Raw genomic sequence first — 21,642 nt, forward strand, 5'->3', positions numbered from 1 at the left:
GAAAATATTCTTGCTTAACTTTAATGATTTCACAATAAACGAAAATGTCTTAAGCTCCGTGGGACAGAGTACAAAGAGAATGCGGGCTGAAATTATTTGGTTTGGTTTTCTCCGAGAGGAGATTTTAAGTTGAAGACGACATTACCCAGAGGTCTTAAAGTTAATGGTTACCAACAGTCCTTTTAATATTTTCTAAATATATAGAAATATAGATTTATATATATATATATTATTCTGTAAAATATACATTCCTTGATTTCTAGATATATAGATGTGCATTACATTCTAGATATGCCAGTGTTCCCTTCCCATTCCCCCCCCCCTCAATGTTTGTATCATGTATGCATTTTGTCACAATTTTGTGTTCCCTCATGTGTTTGCTCACTATATTCCTCCATATTATTAGTGCATACTTGGATATACATTTTTCAAACCAAGCTAATAACATTCCCGTGGTTCTATGTGGTTTCCCAGTCAAAATTTGAAGCAAATCAGTTCATGAGTTATGATTGGACATACAAACCAAGAAATATATAGTTCCTTGATACAAACTATACTCCGAAACAGAGCTTAGTAATATATATATATATTTTTTCTAAATACATGTTTCTTGTTTTGAATTATTGTTATACGAGTTATATTGTGTGTTCCAGATGTAGATTTCTTATAATTTATTCGAGACATATATGATTTATATTTCTTGTAAAATGCAATAATCTATACATCTATATATACGTACTTTGCTTGTTTGTCTGTTAGTTTGTAAGTCTGTTTGTATCTAATAAATGTCAAAACGGCTGAACCAATTTGGCCCAACCCAGCCAGACGGAGTCCTTCAAGGGAAACTTAGGCCCCTGTCGCCTTGAAAAAGTCCTCCCAATTTTCAGAAAGATATCATATTTCAGTAACATTTAAAATATTTATTCAGCATATATTTTCAGAATGGCTTCCGGCCCCCCTTCTACAGCCTGTTTCTCCCGGTGACTAGATGGAAGGCTTTCTGAGAGGCTTTCCTCAGTTTAACCATTATGATCATATTTCAGACACATATGCTTTAAATTCCTTCCCCCATTCCTTCTGCAGCCTGGTTTTTTCAGCGACTTTTGCAAAGCCTCCTGAGGGCTTACCTCAGTTTCACAATTAAGTTCAAAATTTATGACCCATTCCTCATGCTTTCCTTTCTTAGGTGAAAAATCTTACCTCCCCCAAACTACATATGTCTCAAAGAAGTCTGCAAGCAGTCATATATAGCTGTCTTTATTGGAGGACTTATTAAGTCCTCCTGCGCTTTAATTTTTCAAGCTGTGAACCATGCTGCTGTCAGGTAACTAGCTGTTCCAAGAACTATACAAATCAGCTGCTCATATAGAACTATACAACTCAAGTAACTTACTGCTCCTAGAACTATACAGCTCAGGTAACTAGCTGCTACTTTAAACTATACAGCTCAGGTAACTAACTGCTAATAGAACTATACGGCTCAGGTAACTAGCTGTTACTTTAGAACTATACAGCTCAGGTAACTAACTGCTAATAGAACTATGCAGCTCAGGTAAGTAGCTGCTCCTATAGAACTATACAGCTCAGGTAACAAGCTGAGCCTAGACCTATACAGCTCAGGTAACTAGCTGCTACTTTAGAACTATACAGCTCAGGTAACTAACTGCTAATAGAACTATGCAGCTCAGGTAACTAACTACTATAGAACTATACAGCTCAGGTAACAAGCTGTGCCTAGAACTATACAGCTTAGGTAAGTAGCTGCTCCTATAGAACTATACAGCTCAGGTAACTAGCTGCGACTATAGAACTATACAGCTCAGGTAAATAGCTGCTACTTAAGAACTATACAGCTTATATGACTAGCTGCTTCTATAGAACTTTACAGCTTATGTAATAATGATAAATATGATAATAATAACAATAATGATAATAAAATAATAATAATAATAATAATTATAATAAAAATAATAATAATAATCATAATATCACATATATTACATATATATATATATATATTATGCTTTTGCAGTGCTCCAAATTAAAGAGCTCTGTCAGTATTTATTACTTAAAAATAAATAAAAGATTTATAGTATAATAATTGTACAAAAATATTATTAAACCCTTAATAACAATACTATAACACATATTTGTTAATAACAATGAATATTAATAAACACCATAAATGATAATAATTTTAAGGTTTAAAATCTTGGTACACCCTGGATGCTGGTGCCGAATGATGAATATAGGTTTAAGAATAAATAATCCCTGGCTATAGATCATGAATGAGGGATAAGGTTCGGATGAGTGGTTAAATAAGCTCCAGTTCTTTAGTTGCACTGATACCTAGAATTGGACAGGATTAGTTCATGTCTAATCCATCATCATGACAGATAACTGAAATTCGTGGCTCTTTGTATCAGCGCAAAGAAATATTTTGATTTTTATGCCTCAAAAGCTAAACATTTTATCTTAGATTTAATGTTATATGAATTAAGATACAAAGAATTGCATTTAAATTTTTCCTGTTATATCATTGATCCATCATCGACACAGCATTTTAAATGTACAATAATTCCTGGAAACAAATTCTTTTTTTAAGTTTATGATAATACGTTAAAAGAATTTGGAAAATACATCCATTGTCTGAGAATTAATGAAATGTGTCCGATATTGTTCAAAAGTTTCTTATTTTTGTTAATTGAAGGTGCACAACTTAAGCCAGCATGTATGAATTAAGAACAGAACAATCTCTTAAGACTTCTTAAATTTTTAAAATTTTTTTAAAATTGTCTTTTTGTCTAGATGCCGACCTTCAACATAATTTCAAGTGCACCCTTGAATTTTATTTAAAATTACATTATCAATTACATATCAGTATCCTTTCTTCTTTTGTGTGAGAAAATTTTATGAGGATATTATTGTTTTCCTACCCAAGAATTCTCAACTGTAGTGTCTCTATACAGTGATCAGTGAATTTATGCAGCAGAGACAAGGAAACAATATGGGACTTAAAGAAAGATTTTAATGTAACTATTGCATTTAAATCTTTACCATAGCAAGTCAGTTAAAATATGGTTTTTAAAATATTTCAGAAGTTGCTTCATTATAAAATACTAGGGAGGAAACACGAAATAAATAGACTGCTCGGGTTATCTGTTACAGTTTTATAAGCGAAACTCATACTTAAAAACTATGCCCCCCCCCCCCCTCTTTATCCACCTATCACCATTTTATTCAATTATTCAACCCTAGTCCAGGGAGTCCAGGGCTATATTAAATGTCGTCTTAGAAAATATATCCCCGGGTCCATATACTATGCCTAGGTTTTATAATAGCATGGTTATTGGTTTCTCTCGATGCGATCCAATCTTTGGAAAATGTCGTTTTTTAAGATAGATAGATAAAAACCTAATGTGATGTCACTCTCACCTCAATAAATCAGTAACGTCAAGTTATTATCTATCTATCTTAGGTGACGACATTTTTCGTACTTCGGAGCGCATCGAGAGTAACCTGACTTATTACACAACATTCATAGACTTCATATGTATAATAATCGGACGATCGTTTGGAACGAAATAGATGAAAAATGCACGATAATTCTGAAAACGAACAAACTTATTTATTTTTGTACGACTGAAAACCGACCAAAACGGGTAGTTTACAAGTGAATTTAAAAAAAACCGAACGCCCCTCGATCTAGTCATGGGCCACAAAATGGACGGAATGGATGTTACGTTTCTCGCCAGATTACGGTCCGTCCTATTAACGTACTTTGGAGGACTTGTTTTGCCGCTTATAGATTCTTATTTGTATATATATAGAAAGTTATCTAGTACACAATCAGATACGTCCTCAGGTCGACCATTTTAGTGAAAGTTCAACGATATGGAATCTATGCATTTGTTTGTAATCACCAGTTTTCTAAACACCAACCACGCAGACCCGGTGTCATGCGTGGTGTGGACTTTTCCTTTAGGTGGACTCCCCTTAAAGGTTTAACCATTTCAACACAATGTAAGACATAAAAAGCAATGATGACATTTTACGATATGTATAAATGTATTTTGATTTGAAAAAAAAACATTAAAAATTGTTTATGACTCAAGTAAATAGTTTGTTTGTTTGATAATTTGAAAGAAAGACGACATTCAAGCGGAAGTAACCTTTTTTGCCTTTACCTGCACTTTAAAATACATCTATAAAGAACTAAATGCGTATTTAATATATTTCAACTAATAATCATTAAAGTTTTAACATGTCTAATATTGTGTTAAAATGGTTAAAACTTTATATGATTCTTCATGATTTCTTGATCTGACTAACGTACATTCGCACTAACGTTCATTCGGACTAACGTTTTATTTGAGGGTTAGGTTAGGTTAAGACAATTTGTGGTCCGAGCGCTGCGGCTAGGACAGGCTAGGGGGCCGGGCCACAAGTGTTACTGATCAGCTGAATTTAGTGCAAAAGTATACGTTAGTTCAATCGGACATTAGTGCAAACGATATAGCATCTGTATAGAGTCCGCACTCCGCTCCATAGGATACCGGTGTCCTGCATTAGCCCAGTGGGTTCTCCCTCTAAACTATTTTAACAAAATGTTGAACATAAAAAGGAATGTTAAGATATTAAAATGTTTTAGTTAACGCATGAATTAAATGGGCACATTAGTTCTAAACTATATTTTAAAGGAAAAAAAACCTTAATTTCTAAGGAATGTCGTCTTCCTTTCATATCTTCAAACAATCAGTAATTTTGCAAGATATAATTGATTTTTTTTGCATTTTTTCAATAAAAATACATTAACATACATATTGGTCAGTGTCGTAACATTGCTTTTGTTCTAACACTGTGATGAAATCAGTGCTAAGGATCCGGATGATCCGCATCATGTTGGCTTCCTGGATCCGGATCCGCAAAAAAATATGCGGATCCAAGGATGCAGATCAAAGGGTTCAAATATCAACAAAAAACTTTTTTGAAATCTTTGCTCTCAAACCCCAAATTTAAATTGTTGAAAAAAGAATTGATTATCTAAAATTTATATGCAGGGTGTCCCAATAAACATGGGAATTCAGTGACGAATTCGATAACTTCTTTTCAAACAATTCTTTGATTTAGTATAGTGATACCTACTGAGAAAGCTGTAATCTGTAAGAGTTTCTTCTGCTATGTTATCAATTTGTTTGTTTATGTTCTGACTGCATATACGGATGTACTTAGTAAAACAAGAAAATTGCAGTATGCAGAGTAAACTTGTCCGTCTTCACTGTTCATCTTATGGAGACATTATAGACACATCTTTGTTGTCTTTTACCCTTTTCATAAAATAAACTCTAGCAGAAATAATAATATTATTGGCTTTTGAACAGGTATTACAATGCTAATTCATAACAAAGACGATATCGAATTTGTCACTTAATTCCCGTGTGTTTAGGGACACCCTGTTATATACTTGGCTTGTCTGTCTTTTTTTGGTTATTTGATGAATTAATCTCTAGATCCCATTGAGAATTTCTGCGTAGAGTCTAGATTCACAAAAGTGACTATTTGTATCACTATTTTTACTCAATCAATGTCGTTGGTAAATGTTTTAAAACATTTTAGGATTTCTAGCGTTTTTAATTTCTCCCGGCAAACTGTTCCATAAATTCACAACTCTTTTACTAAAAAAATGTCTTTCCATTTCAGTGTAGATCGCGAGGTCATCAGATTTAGTGGATCTGCAGTTAGACAAGTTAGTCTATGTTTACCTGATCCGACTATTTATTTTAATTAAACTTTGAAAATCCGCGATTTTTTTTTTTGCTTTACAATGTATACATTATACAAAGAGAAAATATTCATTATTGAAAAAAAGATGTACGCGAATTGTATCCAATAAACGTCAAAACGGCTGAAACTATTGAGCCAAAATTTTGTAAGAGACTTTACATTACCCAAGGGAAGATTCAAGGACGATAAAAATTCAAACATTTGACTCCAACAACATTTTATTTTAATTAAACTTTGAAAATCCGCGATTTTTTTTTTTTTTCCTTTACAATGTATACATTATACAAAGAGAAAATATTCATTATTGAAAAAAAGATGTACGCGAAGCGCCCTATAAGCATAGTAATTTTAATATGCTTCTTCTGTAGAAAAAATTAGTAAATCTTGAAAAAATTGAAGACCTGGATCCGGATCCATTTTTTACAGTGTGGATCCGGATCCGCATGAAAATCAAATGTATCCTAAGCACTCGAGGTTGAAATGTGTAAAACTTTAGATACGTTGTTTAAAGATTAAAGTTTAAAAAACGATTAAAATACTAATTTTGTTCTGTTGATTTTAGAGGTATTCATTTTGTTTGTCTAACATGAAAATATCTGGAGCTTGGTGGGTTTCAGAATATATTCATAATACTTGCTACAACATGACATATTTTTCTGTTCTTTTCATTCAAAATATTATGTAGTAAAAACCTACTGTTTGTTTTGTAATAAAAAGGTAAATAACACGTTAACTCTACTTTTAACCTATAGTTATTTTATGATCTAGAACATCAATCAAATCGCACATATGGCACAATTAAGGGTTACACTTTACATAATTTTTATAATGTTAATAAAGTGGTCGTCTAGCATAGCTCGTTGAAAGCATGGTTAATTTTGGGGAATTGTGACTCAAAATTAATACTGGGTCTTCGGCTATAATCGATAAAAAAATCATTGATTTGTTAACAAACAAAAAATTAAAATGTCATATGAGTTTGTTTCGAAATAAGCGAGGAAAAAATGAACTTTATCTGGTCAACAAAATTAGACGAGAATAGAGGTTAGCACGAACAGAGGGGATACTAAATTTAGAAATTCAAAACATTTAAATAATGTAGTGCACGTTTAAAAAAAGGAAGGCTTAATAATCTAAACTTGAACCCTCTCTGGAGTAAATAATTGGCATTGAACAATATATAAATAGAGTTGGGCATCGTTATTTTCCCGTCTTTTTAACATTCAAGATTTGAATTGTGTTCCGGAGAATTTAGAAAATTTGAACAGTGAAACATTTTTCAAAATTGAATGCTCTTAAAGTTTAGAAGAATCAGATCAAACACTTTCCACGATTACTGAAAACTAGAAGAAACTATAATTTAACTGCAGGGTTACCCACAAAGGATGATACTGTAAAGACGACCTGAAACTCTTTATATATGATGGTTCCAAGGTTAAATTAAGTTGTCTGCCTTAAATATCGTCGTTTACTGGTTTATTTTATGATTTGGCAAAGAGATAATCCAGTTCACATTTGAAGGGAACCATGAATTTCATTTCATTTTCATTTCATTATTTTTATTTATGAATGTAAGTAAACAGACAGAATATGTTTCGTACAGTCGTTTCTAAAGTCTCATATTTAGATGGAAAATTTCTCCTCTGAAGGCTAAGGAACCTTGAATGCCAAAAAACAGATGAAAAACGATGTTTCACTCTAGACATACAACAGCAGAATTGTTTAAAATATACAAGGAAACCAACAGGCGGACAGGCCCAAGGAAACAACCACAAATACAGCATAAAGACCGATCATTACAACTCCCATTATCTTGGTCATCCTCCACTTGAAGGCCAGGATGGAGAAGAAGACCAAGATGAGCATGAGGAACAACATCCCGATGTTACATCCCATCCCCGTAGAGTTGACCACCATGTCCTTCTGGAAGATAATTGTGTACAAGAGCCATGGGACCGGAAGTCCAACAGTGACGTCAAATATGTTGGATCCAATTGACGAACTCACCGCCATATCTCCATGTCCTTGCTTGGCGACCAGTACGGATGTTATTAGGTCCGGGACGGATGTCCCCGCGGCTAAGAAAGTTAATCCCATGATAGCATCAGATATCCCAACAACCTGACCTATGGTAGTTGCCCACCAAACCATGAAGTAGGAGAAAACCATAATCCACAATATGCTGATGATGAAGGTGAGAGCAAAGAACTTCTTCCTTGTTGGATTGTTTGGATCTGGAGTAGTGATCCACATAGGGACCATCAGGGGCATAGTGATAACCCAGACGATTTTACTGAAAATACTCCCCTGGGGTCCAGACATAACAACATCCTTGTAATCCTCCTCATTTTGGACTTCCAGATCTCTTTCTTCATTTCCCTTCTCCGGAGTTAAGTTATCCTTCTCATTAGTTTCCTTCTTCTCTTCCTTGTCGCTGCCCTCTAGTTTCTTCTTTAACCCCTGTATTCCTCCTTCTAGGTTTTGCAGTTCTGTTCCAACTTCATCCGCAACCTTACCTTGCATAATCTCTAGAAGTGGTTTCCTATGAGGATTAAACTTGAACCCTGCTCTTAGATCAACATTGGAATCATCTTCCTCCTTTCCTTTCAAGCTGGGAAACGTCTTAAGAAATTTAGCCTCCATCGGAGCGTTGAATTTCATAAAGAGAACATATGCTCCGTACCAAAGGAACAGGATCAATGCCTCCCACCACTTGATCAGGTTGTCGGTGAAGAAGATCACGAGGAGAATAAGGCTGATGGAGTAGAACAACGTATCTCTGATCAATGGCCAGGCCGTCAACGCGAGAGGTTTGGCCGCGGCAAAGGCACAAGCTGCGATCACAAACAAAACGTTGAATACGGCAGAGCCGACAATAGTTCCTATACCGACATCACTCACAGCGATGAATACTCCAATCACTGAAGTAAACAGTTCCGGCGCTGACCCACCAGCTGCCATCAAGGTGGCTCCCGCTACATCTGGAGACATACCAAACTTATCAATTATAACATCAAGACTTGGCACAAAGAAGTGATCACAGACAAGTGCCAGGGCATAGAACATGTAGAGAACCCCAATGACATGAAGAACCACTGCGCCATGGGCCAGCTGGTCGTCTGTAAACGCATCTGGAGGGAACAGAGCATCTTCAGTTTTATTCTTCTCTACTCCGCATTCATCTACTTCTCCTCCTCGTCGTTCCTCGGGCTCAATAGTAGTGTCTTCATCCTTGAGAACAGGAAGAGGACTTCAGGGGACTTCAAATCTTATATTTATAGTGCTTCCCCCCCCCCCCACCGGAAGAAAATAAAAAAAATAGATTGAAGATGGTGTACTTTTTATTTGCATGATTTGTAGATTATATCCTATATTAAATATGTTAATATAAACTTTGCAAGCTTTTACAACCTAAATGTCAAAATGTTAACTGTATTTTATGGGGATAATTTAGATATTCAACTTTAAAGCATAGAGTTGAGCCTGCAGATGTGTAAATGTCAAATATGAGAAGCTATGCTTTGAGTTAAAATCAGTATTTTTTGTTTTTGCATGACTAAAACATTTTCAAATCATGCATCAAATCTAGCTCATACACTTTTTTCTACTTTAAAAATTTTAAAATATGATTTTTTATTTGATATCTAGTAAAGAAATTTGCATCTTTAAAAAAAATTTACCACTCAAATCTTAACTGTTACATTTTTTTTAAAAAGTTTATTGAAAGTAAATAAGTATTTAATTGAATTGCTTGAAATTGAGGGATTTTTTTTATAACGAAAAAGTAATATGCAATAAAGTATAATTACTCATAGGGAGAATATGACAGAAAAAATACTTTTAAAAAAGGTTTTGCAAAAATTTGAGTTTTTATTTTCATTGACAAATTCTATATTTGTATATTGCATATTTTGCTGACCATACAAACAATTAAAGCGCGTATCAGTAATAAAAAACTACTCTTTTAATTAAATCCTAAATTTAAAAACCCCGAACAAATGGTATGAAGTGCCCCCTGATGTGCTCCTGGTCCTGCCTGTAGAAGATGCCTGCTGGTGAACCCCTGGCTCCTCTCCACCCCGGAGTTTATGAAGAAGATGACGAACAAGCAGATGGAGAGAAAACTAAACCTCCATTTAAAACTCTTCGTGATCTGGAACATCGTGAAGCAGGACTACTAATCTAAAACAAAATAAAGATAATTCAGATTGTTGATGATTTTTTAACTAACCATACATTTTAGACAGTGCTTAGGATCCGGCCGGATTCGCAACATTGTTTGTTTCCCGGATCCGGATCCAAGTGGTAAAATGATATAAAGGAATTGAGTCCTTGCCACAAATTCTGATTTTTTAATCCCTATGTCTTAAGAACCCAATGTCGTAAACGTTTGATATTTCAAACTTAAATCATTTGATCTAACAGAAGTCAAAGTTTGAAATGTCAAGTGTCTTCAACATTGGAATGCGAAGATATAGGATATAGAAAATCAGAATTTATGACAAAGACTCAATTCCTTTGACACGGAGGGGCTGATTCAGGCCCGTAACCGGGGGGGGGGGGGTGCAAGGAGTGAGGTAGACCCCCCTTTCTCCTAAAAAGAGGGGTGCAATAAGTTTCTTGGTATAAAATTAAATTTTTACTGTAAAATTAAGTTCAAGCTTAAATTACTAGTGTTGTTGACATATTAGAAAATAACCTAAATAACCTAAATAACATAAAATTCAAGCTACAATTGCTCGTTTGTATACCAACATTATGAAAATATTCGGGGCCCCCCTGCAAGCCCCCGCCTTGTTTACTACGGTTCACTCGGTGATTCTGGGCCCATACCACAACATCTCTCTTTGCACCCCCTTGAGAAAATCCTAGTTACGGGGGGTGTACTGTCCCGTTTTCCTCATATAGTCTATCTGTATGTGCTCTGGCCGCTTAAAAGTCGGACCGGTACTTGAAATGAACCGGAGTTTACAATGAAATATCAACCAAAATATACAACAAGATTTTTATCAAAACACAAATTTCAAATTTCCTGAATACGCCCCTGTTTCAATTGGGTCAGTAAAATATATTTCTATAATTTAGACATTTATCTAGTTCAATTATTCTGAAACCTATATATTATTTACATAGATCCGTGATTTAACACAAAATTATCTTCAAGTTTAAGATATAAATTATCTTTCATTCTATGTGTCTGTACAAATGACTGAAACCTTAAGATTATTTGTAAAATGACATTTACTAATCCCTATATCTTTGCAACCTGAAGTTTCAAACCTTTAATAATTAAAAATAAGATTGCTAGATCTAATATAATTCCCTGTTTTGAAATATATATGGATGGCCGCACACTTCAGGGATTAGATCAGAGTTTGCATGATGACAAAGACTCAATTCTTTTCACCAATTAAACTTTTTTTCTTAACAGGAACAAAGATTATATTGCATCAGTCTTGGTGTTCTAAGTTTAATTGGTTGAAGAGAAACTTTCTTTCATTGAAAAAAGAAGATAAGAAAACAGTGAAGGGCTTTAACAAAAATATCTCGATTAAATCAAAATGATAAAGAAGAGTGTTTTAAAGTAAAAACAATGTTTATGTTAATATACTTAAGTGTATATCGACATCATCAAAATCTTTTTTTTTACAAACTGCGAATTGTTTTTAAAATAAGTATTTCATGAGCAGTCCAAAAAAGAATTAATATAAAAATTTCAAATCAGCATGTCGCCTGATGATAAAGAATCTAAAAATAAAAAAATAAAAAACTGCGCAAAGTGTACAGTATACACAGCACTAAAAGTAAAAACTATTTAAAATTTCAAGGTTTTTTATCGAAGTAGAATTTGAATATGAAAGAATGATGATTATAAAGTTATGGGTGGGCGGTGGACGTATTCCGTGGTTTAAATACCATTTAAGGACAAACCCTATGGTATAATTCCCTTTATTTAAAAGAATTATTATAATTATGATGTATTTGCATAATACGAATATATTTCCCTCAATATAATAAGATTTTCAGATAAATATATGTCGCTCTTTTCCTCAGTATTAAAGTATTAAATCCATGCTTGAAATTCTACAAAAATTACAATATTGTTTTAAAATATCACCTTTGGTTTTCAACAGTTTCTTGAATTTAAATCCATAAACTGCACATCTAAAAATAAAAAAATAAATAAAAAAAATTGAGTCTTAGCCACAACATCTAAATTTTAAATCCCTATATCTTTTCAACCAGATGGTACAAATCTTTGATTATTTAAAACTTAGATTATTTAATCTAACATAATTCATAGTTTGATTAAAGTAAGGTATACGCCATTGTATTGCAAAGATATAGAGATTACAAAATAATGATTGGACAAAAATCGAAATTCAATCAATATCACACTATCTTCTCTTAAATATTAAGATAATAAAAACATTGAAATTCTATATGTTGATACATTCAAATTCTATATGTTGTATAATTCATTCCAATTCTATAGTTGTAATATAGTTTATGTAAGAATATATAAAATCTAAAATAAATATATACTTTCACTGATGATACTGTTTAAGTGCGCTTTGCGCTATTTTTTCTATTATAAGTTTTAGCTTTCCTTGCCACCGTTTGTATTTTAACAAAAATAACAAAAATCGTAGGGGTCATGTGACTGTGAAGTTCTAAAAAAATATTTGGGTCTGATTGGTTCAGACGTTTCAACATCGATAACAAACAAACCAACGAACACAAAGCTAAATATAGATTTACTTAATAATTTCAAATACACTCTTATTTGTATTTTATTTTGTTTTCCGTTTTACATCTTTGCAAAAAATTTGCACAGTGAAAAGATGCAAAATGACGGCGTGCATTTTTTCGTTTTGCTTCGACTCTCTCTGAACTAATTTATTTCAATTCTGTTTTATACAGTTTAAATGGCAAACTTGATAACTGCAGGCTTTTTATTGCTTATAAGGGCTGTCAGTGTAATTTCACGTGACTCTCCCTGCACAGATGACAATGCTCGATTCACAACGGTACCTATAAATGCTGATTCACAACGGTACCTATAAATGCTGATTCACAACGGTACCTATACATGCTGATTCACAACGGTACCTATAAATGCTGTGTTTGATCAAGTATGAACTATAGATATCAATGTTTATAAATTGAAAACTAATTAATTTTAGATGTGGTTTCTGTTTTTTGAAGAAAACATTTGGAATTATCAAAATTAAAAACTTGTCAACCAAGAAAAACGGTAATATTTCCCACATTATTGATAAAGGTTTCTAGGGTATCGTTGTAAATAGGGCAATGCCGTCTTTAAATGGTCTGCCACTTCAAATCTTGCATACAGTGTCCATTTAACTTGACTTTAAATTAACAAAAGAAAAAGAAAACAAACACTATCGCAGAAATCTAAAGTGTATGCAGTCTGCACTATTTTTTTTTGCGCTCGTTTATCAAAATGATATAATAAGTTGTTTTAGAACGTTAATAATAACTTACGCAAAGTATAATTTCCTCCGTCATTTTAATAAAAGTAAATATAAAAACTCACGCATTTTACGTTCTCTTTTCGTGGATTTTCTAGTTACGTCACTAATGTACAGCTGACATAAAGAAAATATGACGTAGATATTCATGCTTGATAAGCTACAATGTGGGTTAATATTTTTGATATTTTATTCATAAAAAAATGAAAATAAAAATGTTAAGCTAATCTATAAAGCCGTTTACTGATAGTTTACAGTAAATACTCTTAACTTCTCAAATTTGTTTTAAAATATAAAATTCTAAAAATGATAAATAAAATATATAAAAATTGAATTAACCTTGAGACTAAAAATATAAAATTGAATGGAATTAATTAAATTTAGCAATGCACTTTTTAGAAACAAAATCCAGATGAGAGGGGGGGGGGGCCGGATTTTCTTGATGAAAAAATATTAAATTCTAAAAAAACTTTCAATAGAAAGAAGAGATTACAGAAACCAGTGTTTCGGATCCGTATCATTTTGATGCGGATCCGGATCCGCGGATCCGCATCCGTGATGATGGATCCGGATCCTGACTCTGATACGGATCCGGATCCGAGGTAACTTTTGATTCTGTGAATACTTTATATATTTGAAATTTGCGCCATGTGAGCATTTGCCGCTGAGTAATCCTAAAGTTAAAAATGTCGTCATTACTATTATATAAATGTAAACATTAAATTATTAAAGATAATTTTGAAAAATTTTCGTCATGTAAATAATACATTTACGAACCATTTTGATTTATTTATTCCATGGTTTTGGTTAATTTTTGGCGCTACCCGGATCCATATCAACGTTTCCTGATACGGATCCGGATCCGGATCCGACCAAATGATACGGATCCTCCGGATCCGAAACGCTGACAGAAACAAAACACTTTTTATCTTAACAGATATATCGGGTAGAAATAGAATAGCGAACGATCTAATTTAAATATAATCATTTTTCGCGCACTTTTCCTTTAAAGAGAAAAAAACAAAGATGTCTTTAAAAGCCCTAATTTCTTCTGCAAAACATAAATTGTATTGCTGTGAATGACATTAATCGGTCAAACTAAAGTAACATTACAAATAAAGCTTTTAAATTTTTTCCCCTGAATAGTAACTTTGGGTCATTTGAAATACCGTACAGTGTACTAACTTTAAGGCAAGTTATACACTGTATTAATACAGTGGTCGGCGAATATATAAATACAATGAAGACGACTTTTGTATTTAGGTTTTGATTGTTAACAAACTTTTTTTCGAATTGCACGCAAATAAAGAGAATCTTGTTTCTATTGTTCTTCAATTTAAATCAAATATTCGTCACATCTTAAAATTAAAACCAAAATCTGTTAAACAGAGTTAATCAGAAGAGCCCAGGAGAGCGTAGGAAGCCAGTGGCTGTTTTGACCGTGCCCTTCTGTTTGGCGAATGTAAATATCTGACTTGGAACGGATGGCGGTGGGATAGAGACAATAAGCGGATTGTGTATCCATCCATGGTGTTGTTTTAAAGCTTGATATAAATCAAAATTGAAATCGAAAGTCGTCTTTATTGGATGAATATATTTGACGAAGATTGTACATAACATTAAATGTTTCATTTTATTGTTGTGAGTAGTGTTGCGGAAAGATTTGGTTCGTTTTTTTTTAAAATGATTTTTTCCCCAGCTGATGTTAAGAATTTTTTCCCCAAATGATTTTTGTATAAAAAAAATCTTTAAAAAATCTAACATTTGGGGAAAAAAAGATTTTTTTAAGGAGGGGTAATAATTTTCCAAGAAAATATACACTCCTAGTAAGAAAAGCAAATGATGAAATAAATATTTTAAAAACGTTTTCTTTTTTCTACATTGCAACATTTTTAACCCACAGAGAAAATATGTAAAAAGAACAAACCAACACGATTAACAACACTAAGTGTGAGATTGTTTTGCCTTAAATCACAACATCAATAGTTTCTATCTCAATGATTTTTTTTCAATTAGGGACCGATTTTAATGATTTCAAACTGCCTACTATGCACCAGTTCAAATAATCCTTGATGTTAAACCAAAATAAACTGTACGTTGGATTGACATCTTATATGGTTTTATCATAACTCATCTTAAATGAAGGGCTATGGGAACAACAGAAATGGTTTGAATTGCTATTTTTGTAATAATGTAATTGAAAAATTTTGCCTTTTAATACTTGTGCATAAAATCAGATCGAGGTCACAAAGTCGAACTAGTTATGTCAATTGAAATTGACCTTCTCCTCCTGGTTAGTTTGTAGTGTTTTCCTTAAACTTTAAGTTTGAATCTGTGGTTCAAAATTATTGAGTTTTTGCCACAAATTCGCGTTTTCTAACCAACCTACTTTTGCAACATGATAGACGATAGTGTATTTTTTATCTTTTTATTTCAAACTTAGATGATTTGATCTAACAGAATTTATAGTTTGAAAAAAGGTATACGAAATAGGGTTGCAAAGATATCAGGAATTAAAATTCAGAGTTTGAACCAAGCACTTAATTCCTTTGAACCGGCATTGAGTAGCTTAGCGACGTAGCTCAAATTCATAAAATTTGGTGCAAGGACGATTATTTTAAACATGTCATTAACATATAATGTGACAACTTTCATTTTCTTCAGGGGCGTTTAAAGTAATTTTTCCATGGGGGCTTAACACTTTTTCTTTTCAGGGGGGGGGGGCCTTAACACTTTTTTCTTTTCAAATTTCACTAATCCAAACCCCCTGCCTTGTATACACTTCTGATTCTATTGGTTTTAAAGCTTGAGTTTCTAATTATTAATAAAAATATATTGATACTATTTTATTCTGTGTTGTTTATAAGATTGTTACATGTATTTTGACTTTTTTATTATTATTTACATTTCTTTTCAAAACTTTTTTTTACAAATATTTAGCTCCAGGTATGTTTGAAGTATGGGTGTTTTATTAAATAAACAATCTGAAAGAAATGTAAACAGAAAACAAAACACAGATTCGTAAAATATCAAGGACACATGAATTCAAGGGCGGTTGTAGGTGGGGTGCAGCAGGCAAATCAACCCCTCTCATGTGAAAAAAATCAGGGGGACAACCCACCTGATTTATTTCACTCTTTTATCAAATTGAAAATTAATGACATCTTAAAAATATTAAGTTTAAATGCAAAATAACACTTTACGGTGTTTATAGTATTTATTAATACTTAATATGAAAAATATTTAGAGATTGTAATATATTTCAAACTATGAATTCTGTTAAATCAAATAATCTTGGTTTGAAATATCAAAGGTTTACACCAATAGAAAAGATACAGGGATTTGAATTGGTGGCAAAAAAATTCAATTCCTTTGCTCATATTTACAAATTAATTTTTTTTGTAAATTTGGCTAATCTGTTTGTTTGTTTGTTTCCAATAAATGTCAAAACGGCTGAACCGGTTGGGCCCCAATTTTGTGTGGCAACAAACATAACACCTGCAGAAAAGGAATTTAGGCCATTAGGCAGTCAAAATTTAACAATATTGCCCGGTTAAGCTAATGTCGACATTTCCCTGTTGCAAATTCATCAAAAAAAACAAAAAATAATTCGCAAAAAGTTGAGTTAAAAAAAAAGAAAAACATGATGATTTCAAGAGCAACATTTTAACATTTTTTTATTGGAAAAGAAGATTCGAAGCGTTTGAAAAGCTACAAGGGGTCTGTCCTAAGAAAAAAATATTTTTATATTGTTATTTTTCTATTAAAACATTTGGTTTTTTTTACAGTGTAAGTTTTTGAATTTTCTGTGTTATGATTTAATGAATTAACTTGTAAAGAATGCATGACATTTTAACAAATGTATATAGTATATATGTATACACAATGTATATACATTACTATACATACCTTGGTCGGGGTTTAATATTCGAGTGTGTTTTATAACTTTATTTGTTATGCCACTAACTCTCTCCTTGTACAGCTACAGATAAAACACCAAAATAAACTGATAAGACGGAATTCACTGCTTCTAAATAACTGATAAAAAAGTGTATTGTATGTTTGGCAGTGTAGAGTATTGGTCTGTGAGGACCTGTTGCAGGGGACTACAAGGCTAGAAAGTGAATGTGAACCGACTGCTGGCAAAATGACGTATTTTTAGCTGGGAATCTCGCGGCGTTTTAGCAGGCTAGACTGACGATAGGTTGGTGGCCCGGTCCGCCGCCTGGCCCTGTTTGGAGCCGGCTCGGGGAGTGGCAGATTCCGGCCCGGACCGGATGACTCTTCACTAGGCTTGCTTCCAATTTATCCTGGAAAAATTACGGAGATGAATGAATTTCTTGGAATGAAAATGAGAGGGAAATGAAAAGAAAACTGGCCGCGCGTTACATTCTTTATAAATAAAAAAACACAGATCTGTGAGTAGTAACCAGGGGCGTAGCTATAAGAAGTGAAAAGGGAAGTATATGCATGAATGTGACAATTTCCAATCCAGGGAAGGGGGGGAAGCTCAGTTTGGGAGTGAATCTTTAATATCCAAATTTTTGTATTTCTATGCATGTAAATAGTTTTGTTGTAGATGTTGAACTCGAGTAGGCGAATACAAAAATCTAAACACTGAAAAGTTTTTTTTTTGAATTAATATCTTCTACTTTATTCTTATACAGATGAATAGCTTTGAATCAACATAAAATCAAGCCTCTGCCTAATAGATTTCTGTGCAGTTCTACCGAGTCCCTGAAAGTCAAAATTTTAGGCAAATCGGTTCATAAGATCATGACCGGACGGCGGACATCCAAGCAAACAGACAAACAGAGATTACTAATTTATGCATATTTATATAGATTTGCAAAATAAATATTTAAGGCTGTATAGCAGACTTGTATACAGTTATAATACCTCTGAAATTATGCAAATATAAATATAAAATGTAATGAGACAGGAAGTTTAAAATTCAGGGTTAGATATAATTTTCTGTTTGCTCTTAAAATTTGGAGCAAAAGAAAAGAGTTTATGTACATATATAATATATATGTAAACCTACGCTCACTGTCCTTAAATAATTTGTGATAAACAAATGTTATTGTCAAAAATTCTTGAATTTGAAGCATCAGTCAGTTCAAACTCAAATACCCCAAGCTGAGATATAATTAAACCTAGACTTCATATTATTAGAGTGCAGATCTACTCCGTCCCTTTTGCACCCCAAACCCTTTTCATTCCCCCCCTTTCACCTCTCTCTTTCACGCCTCCTCCCCCCCAAACCCTCTCGGCCTAGACCTACATGGAAAACTGCTTGAATTAGGATGAAATGAATAGACAACCGGCATCAAGCATGCATAAACTATAAAAACAGTTTATTGCAATCTTGCCCTTTATAACACGGACCGTTGTGGTTAAAGGGACAAATCAATAAAAAGCATCTAGAAAAAAATGAAGCCAATTTGTTTCAGCATTGAGAAGTCAAGATTAAATACTAAAATAATAGAAATTGTAACTTGTTGATTAAAATATATAAATTAGTACATTCCCTTTAATTGAGTACACTGCATACTCTCAAGCTAGCTTGAGAACTGTTAACAAACCCTTTATTATCATCTCATCAGTCAATTGGCTATATCTCAATCTCAGTGCTTGTAACAACGGATTAGAAAATAAATATATTAAAATTTTCTTGTGAATACTGCATGCTCTATGTTTTGGGCGTTGGACTAATATTTTGATTTATTAAAAATCTGGTAAAACAATATTTAAACCGGGGGCATATCTAGGTGGTATAACAAGGTTGCCCCCCCTGCACCCCTACAAATCAAATTGGAAAAACAAAATTTCAATCATCGATGCACCTCATAAAACTTTAGCAAAAAGAGACAATATTACATTTATTATCATATATTTACAACAAATTTTGTTTTTAAAAGAGAGCATATCACATACGTTTATTATTATATTCACAACAAATTCTGTTTTAAAAAGAGAGAATATTACATTTATAATTATTTTCACAACAAATTTTGTTTAAAAAACAGAGAATATTACATTTATTATTATATTGACAACAAATTCTGTTTTAAAAAGAGAGAATATTACATTTATTATTATATTTACAACAAATTCTGTTTTAAAATATTATTTATTTTCCATTTTTCTTGGTTGACTGATTAACCCGCTATCTTTATGATGTATAAGAATGCATTTATATCTTAACCCTGTACAGTCCCTGCCTCTTGGGACCTGTTTGGGGGGGGGGGGGGGAAGGCGGTCTGTAATAGGCTCGACTACACTTTTTTAAGAAGTTAATTTTAAATTTTTGTTGTTTACAAATATATTTAATTTTTCAGACGTGAATGATGTAGAGGGGGGGGGGGGGATGGTTAGAATAGGATTAAGTAACTGCAATACTAAATATAAACAATGACGTTTTGGGTCCAACCATCCTTGAAAACAAGTAAACTGTAATTAGTCTTGTATACACTTTGTTCAGTTTGAAACCATTATACAATTTATTAAACAATGTATACGCATTCATGACAAATATATATTATATAGGATATATATATCTGCGTCACTGCGTCATACCTTCTGCGCCATGATAATTGGTGAGAAAAATCATAAAACCGTTGTAATCAAGGGAACTTGTTACCACATCTCAAAAGCCACTGCAGCTAAATAAATATTTATGTTTTTAATGACAGGGATAATTTTTAAAAAGTATTATGAATATTGGATATACATTATGATGCATTATGCTTAATACATTATGATGCATTGCTTTATTAACATTGAAACAAAGTTTGCCGCGCTCTCGAGCAAAAAATCTCCAATCAGCCTTTTAAACTGAATCTAGAAATAATTGCGTCATAAATCTAAATTAAGCTAGCCACAGTCCACAACAAAAGCATAATGAAAATGATAAGAAAAATCAAATACCGAGGCATTGCGACACTTCAAAGTCGACCCGGTCTTGAACATTGAAAAAAATAACCACAGAATCATTTATATAATTAAAACGACAAATAAACATGTGTCACGCGTAATTATATTGAAAAACTTAAAACCACAAACTCTAACTAAAAAGGGACTTACTTTTCACTGTAAGTGTAACTTGTAGAGGATGAAATCCCCGAAAGAGGATTTTGAAATCATGTCGGATCTTGGAACCACAGAAGACCTATTCAACTTCTTCTCCTTTTATACACTCGTTATTTATCATGTAATTATATTTAGAAGCAATAAATGTACTTCTAAAGTGGTGACCCCAGACAACAAGATAACCATGGCCGAAAACACAACCTCTTGGTCGGAAACAGCTCAAGATTTGAAGGAGGATGACAGTTTCAAGCTTAAACTTCACTATTTCTTCAACCTACATTAGCTACTCTTGGAGCTAATAAGCATAAACCTTAGCTACTCCTGCAGCTAATAAGCATAAACCTTAGCTACTCCTGGAGCTAATAAGCTGAACCTTAGCTACTCCTGGAGCTAATAAGCTAAACCTCAGCTACTCCTGGAGCAAATAAACTAAACCTCGGCTACTCCTGGAGGTGTCAGATCTTGGAACCAGAGAAGACCTACTCAACTTCCTCTCCTTTTATACACTTTTTATTTATCATGTAATTATATCTAGAAGCAATAAATGTACTTCTAAAAACTTCAAGTAACCATCATCGACTGCAGAGAATTCTTTGTGTTTATCTCTAAAATGGTGTTCAAATTGTCTAAAAGTTGTACAGGCTTACAGTTTACACTATGCAATATACATGTTCTGAATTTTTCATGATTTAGCTGAACTTTTAGCTGAACCTCTAGCAAAACTCTAGCTGAACCTTAGGCTGAACCCCTAGCTAAACCTCTTGCTGAAACTTTAGCTAAACCTCTATAGCTGAACCTCTATCTGAACCTCCAGCTGAACCTCTAGCTGAACCTCTAGCTGAATCTCAAGCTGAACCTCTAGCTGAACCTCTAACTGAAACTCTAGAGGTCTAGCGGAACCTATAGCTGAATTTCTAGTTGAACCTCTTGCTGAACCTACAGCTGAACCTCTATCTAGATGAACCTCTATCTAAACTTATAGCTTAACCTCTAGATAATCCTTTCGCTGAAATTATAAACATTAATATCTAATTCATACTTGATCAGACTAAACTCTCTCTCTCTCTTCACGAAGTTAGGTCATACAAATTAATTAGATAATAATTACACAGAAATGTTTTAAATGAACCTAAAAATAGTTAAAACTAAAAAAGAAATTGTTCAAATGAACATAAAAATTGTTCAAATGGATATAAAAATAGTTCAAACGAACATTAAAATAGTTCAAAAGACATAAAAATAGTTCAAAAAGACAAAAAAAAAATGAAAA

The 21,642-nt window shown here is 33.0% G+C and overlaps 1 protein-coding gene across 3 annotated transcripts; it reads right to left on the reverse strand.

Annotated features, from left to right (window-relative positions):
* Positions 1 to 6,391: 6,391 nt before the first annotated feature.
* Positions 6,392 to 17,432, reverse strand: LOC111705621 (sodium/potassium/calcium exchanger 2). Of its 3 annotated transcripts, XM_023478234.1 has the most exons (5): positions 17,190 to 17,432; positions 11,903 to 11,949; positions 9,821 to 9,966; positions 7,500 to 9,015; positions 6,392 to 6,872 (listed from the first exon to the last, which is right to left on the reverse strand). In XM_023478234.1, exons 3-4 carry the CDS (start codon positions 9,944 to 9,946, stop codon positions 7,507 to 7,509), a joined length of 1,635 nt encoding a protein of 544 aa, XP_023334002.1. In that variant the 5' UTR covers positions 9,947 to 9,966; positions 11,903 to 11,949; positions 17,190 to 17,432; the 3' UTR covers positions 6,392 to 6,872; positions 7,500 to 7,506. The 3 variants fall into 3 exon arrangements, with proteins under 3 accessions (XP_023334002.1, XP_023333993.1, XP_023334011.1); XM_023478225.1 differs by having other exon boundaries at positions 6,392 to 9,015; positions 17,190 to 17,431; XM_023478243.1 differs by lacking the exon at positions 17,190 to 17,432 and adding an exon at positions 13,294 to 13,340 and having other exon boundaries at positions 6,392 to 9,015.
* Positions 17,433 to 21,642: the final 4,210 nt, after the last annotated feature.

The sequence above is a fragment of the Eurytemora carolleeae genome, unplaced genomic scaffold (assembly GCF_000591075.1).
Source record: "Eurytemora carolleeae unplaced genomic scaffold, Eaff_2.0 scaffold157, whole genome shotgun sequence".
In the NCBI taxonomy this organism is placed as follows: domain Eukaryota; kingdom Metazoa; phylum Arthropoda; class Copepoda; order Calanoida; family Temoridae; genus Eurytemora; species Eurytemora carolleeae.

Excerpts from the sequence above, each read along its gene's own strand:
- LOC111705621 (XM_023478234.1), bottom strand. The coding sequence starts at position 9,946 with ATGTTCCAGATCACGAAGAGTTTTAAATGGAGGTTTAGTTTTCTCTCC. Across the intron at positions 9,016-9,820 it reads CCAGCAGGCATCTTCTACAG|GATGAAGACACTACTATTGA; the intron begins GCAGGACCAGGA and ends CCTGTTCTCAAG.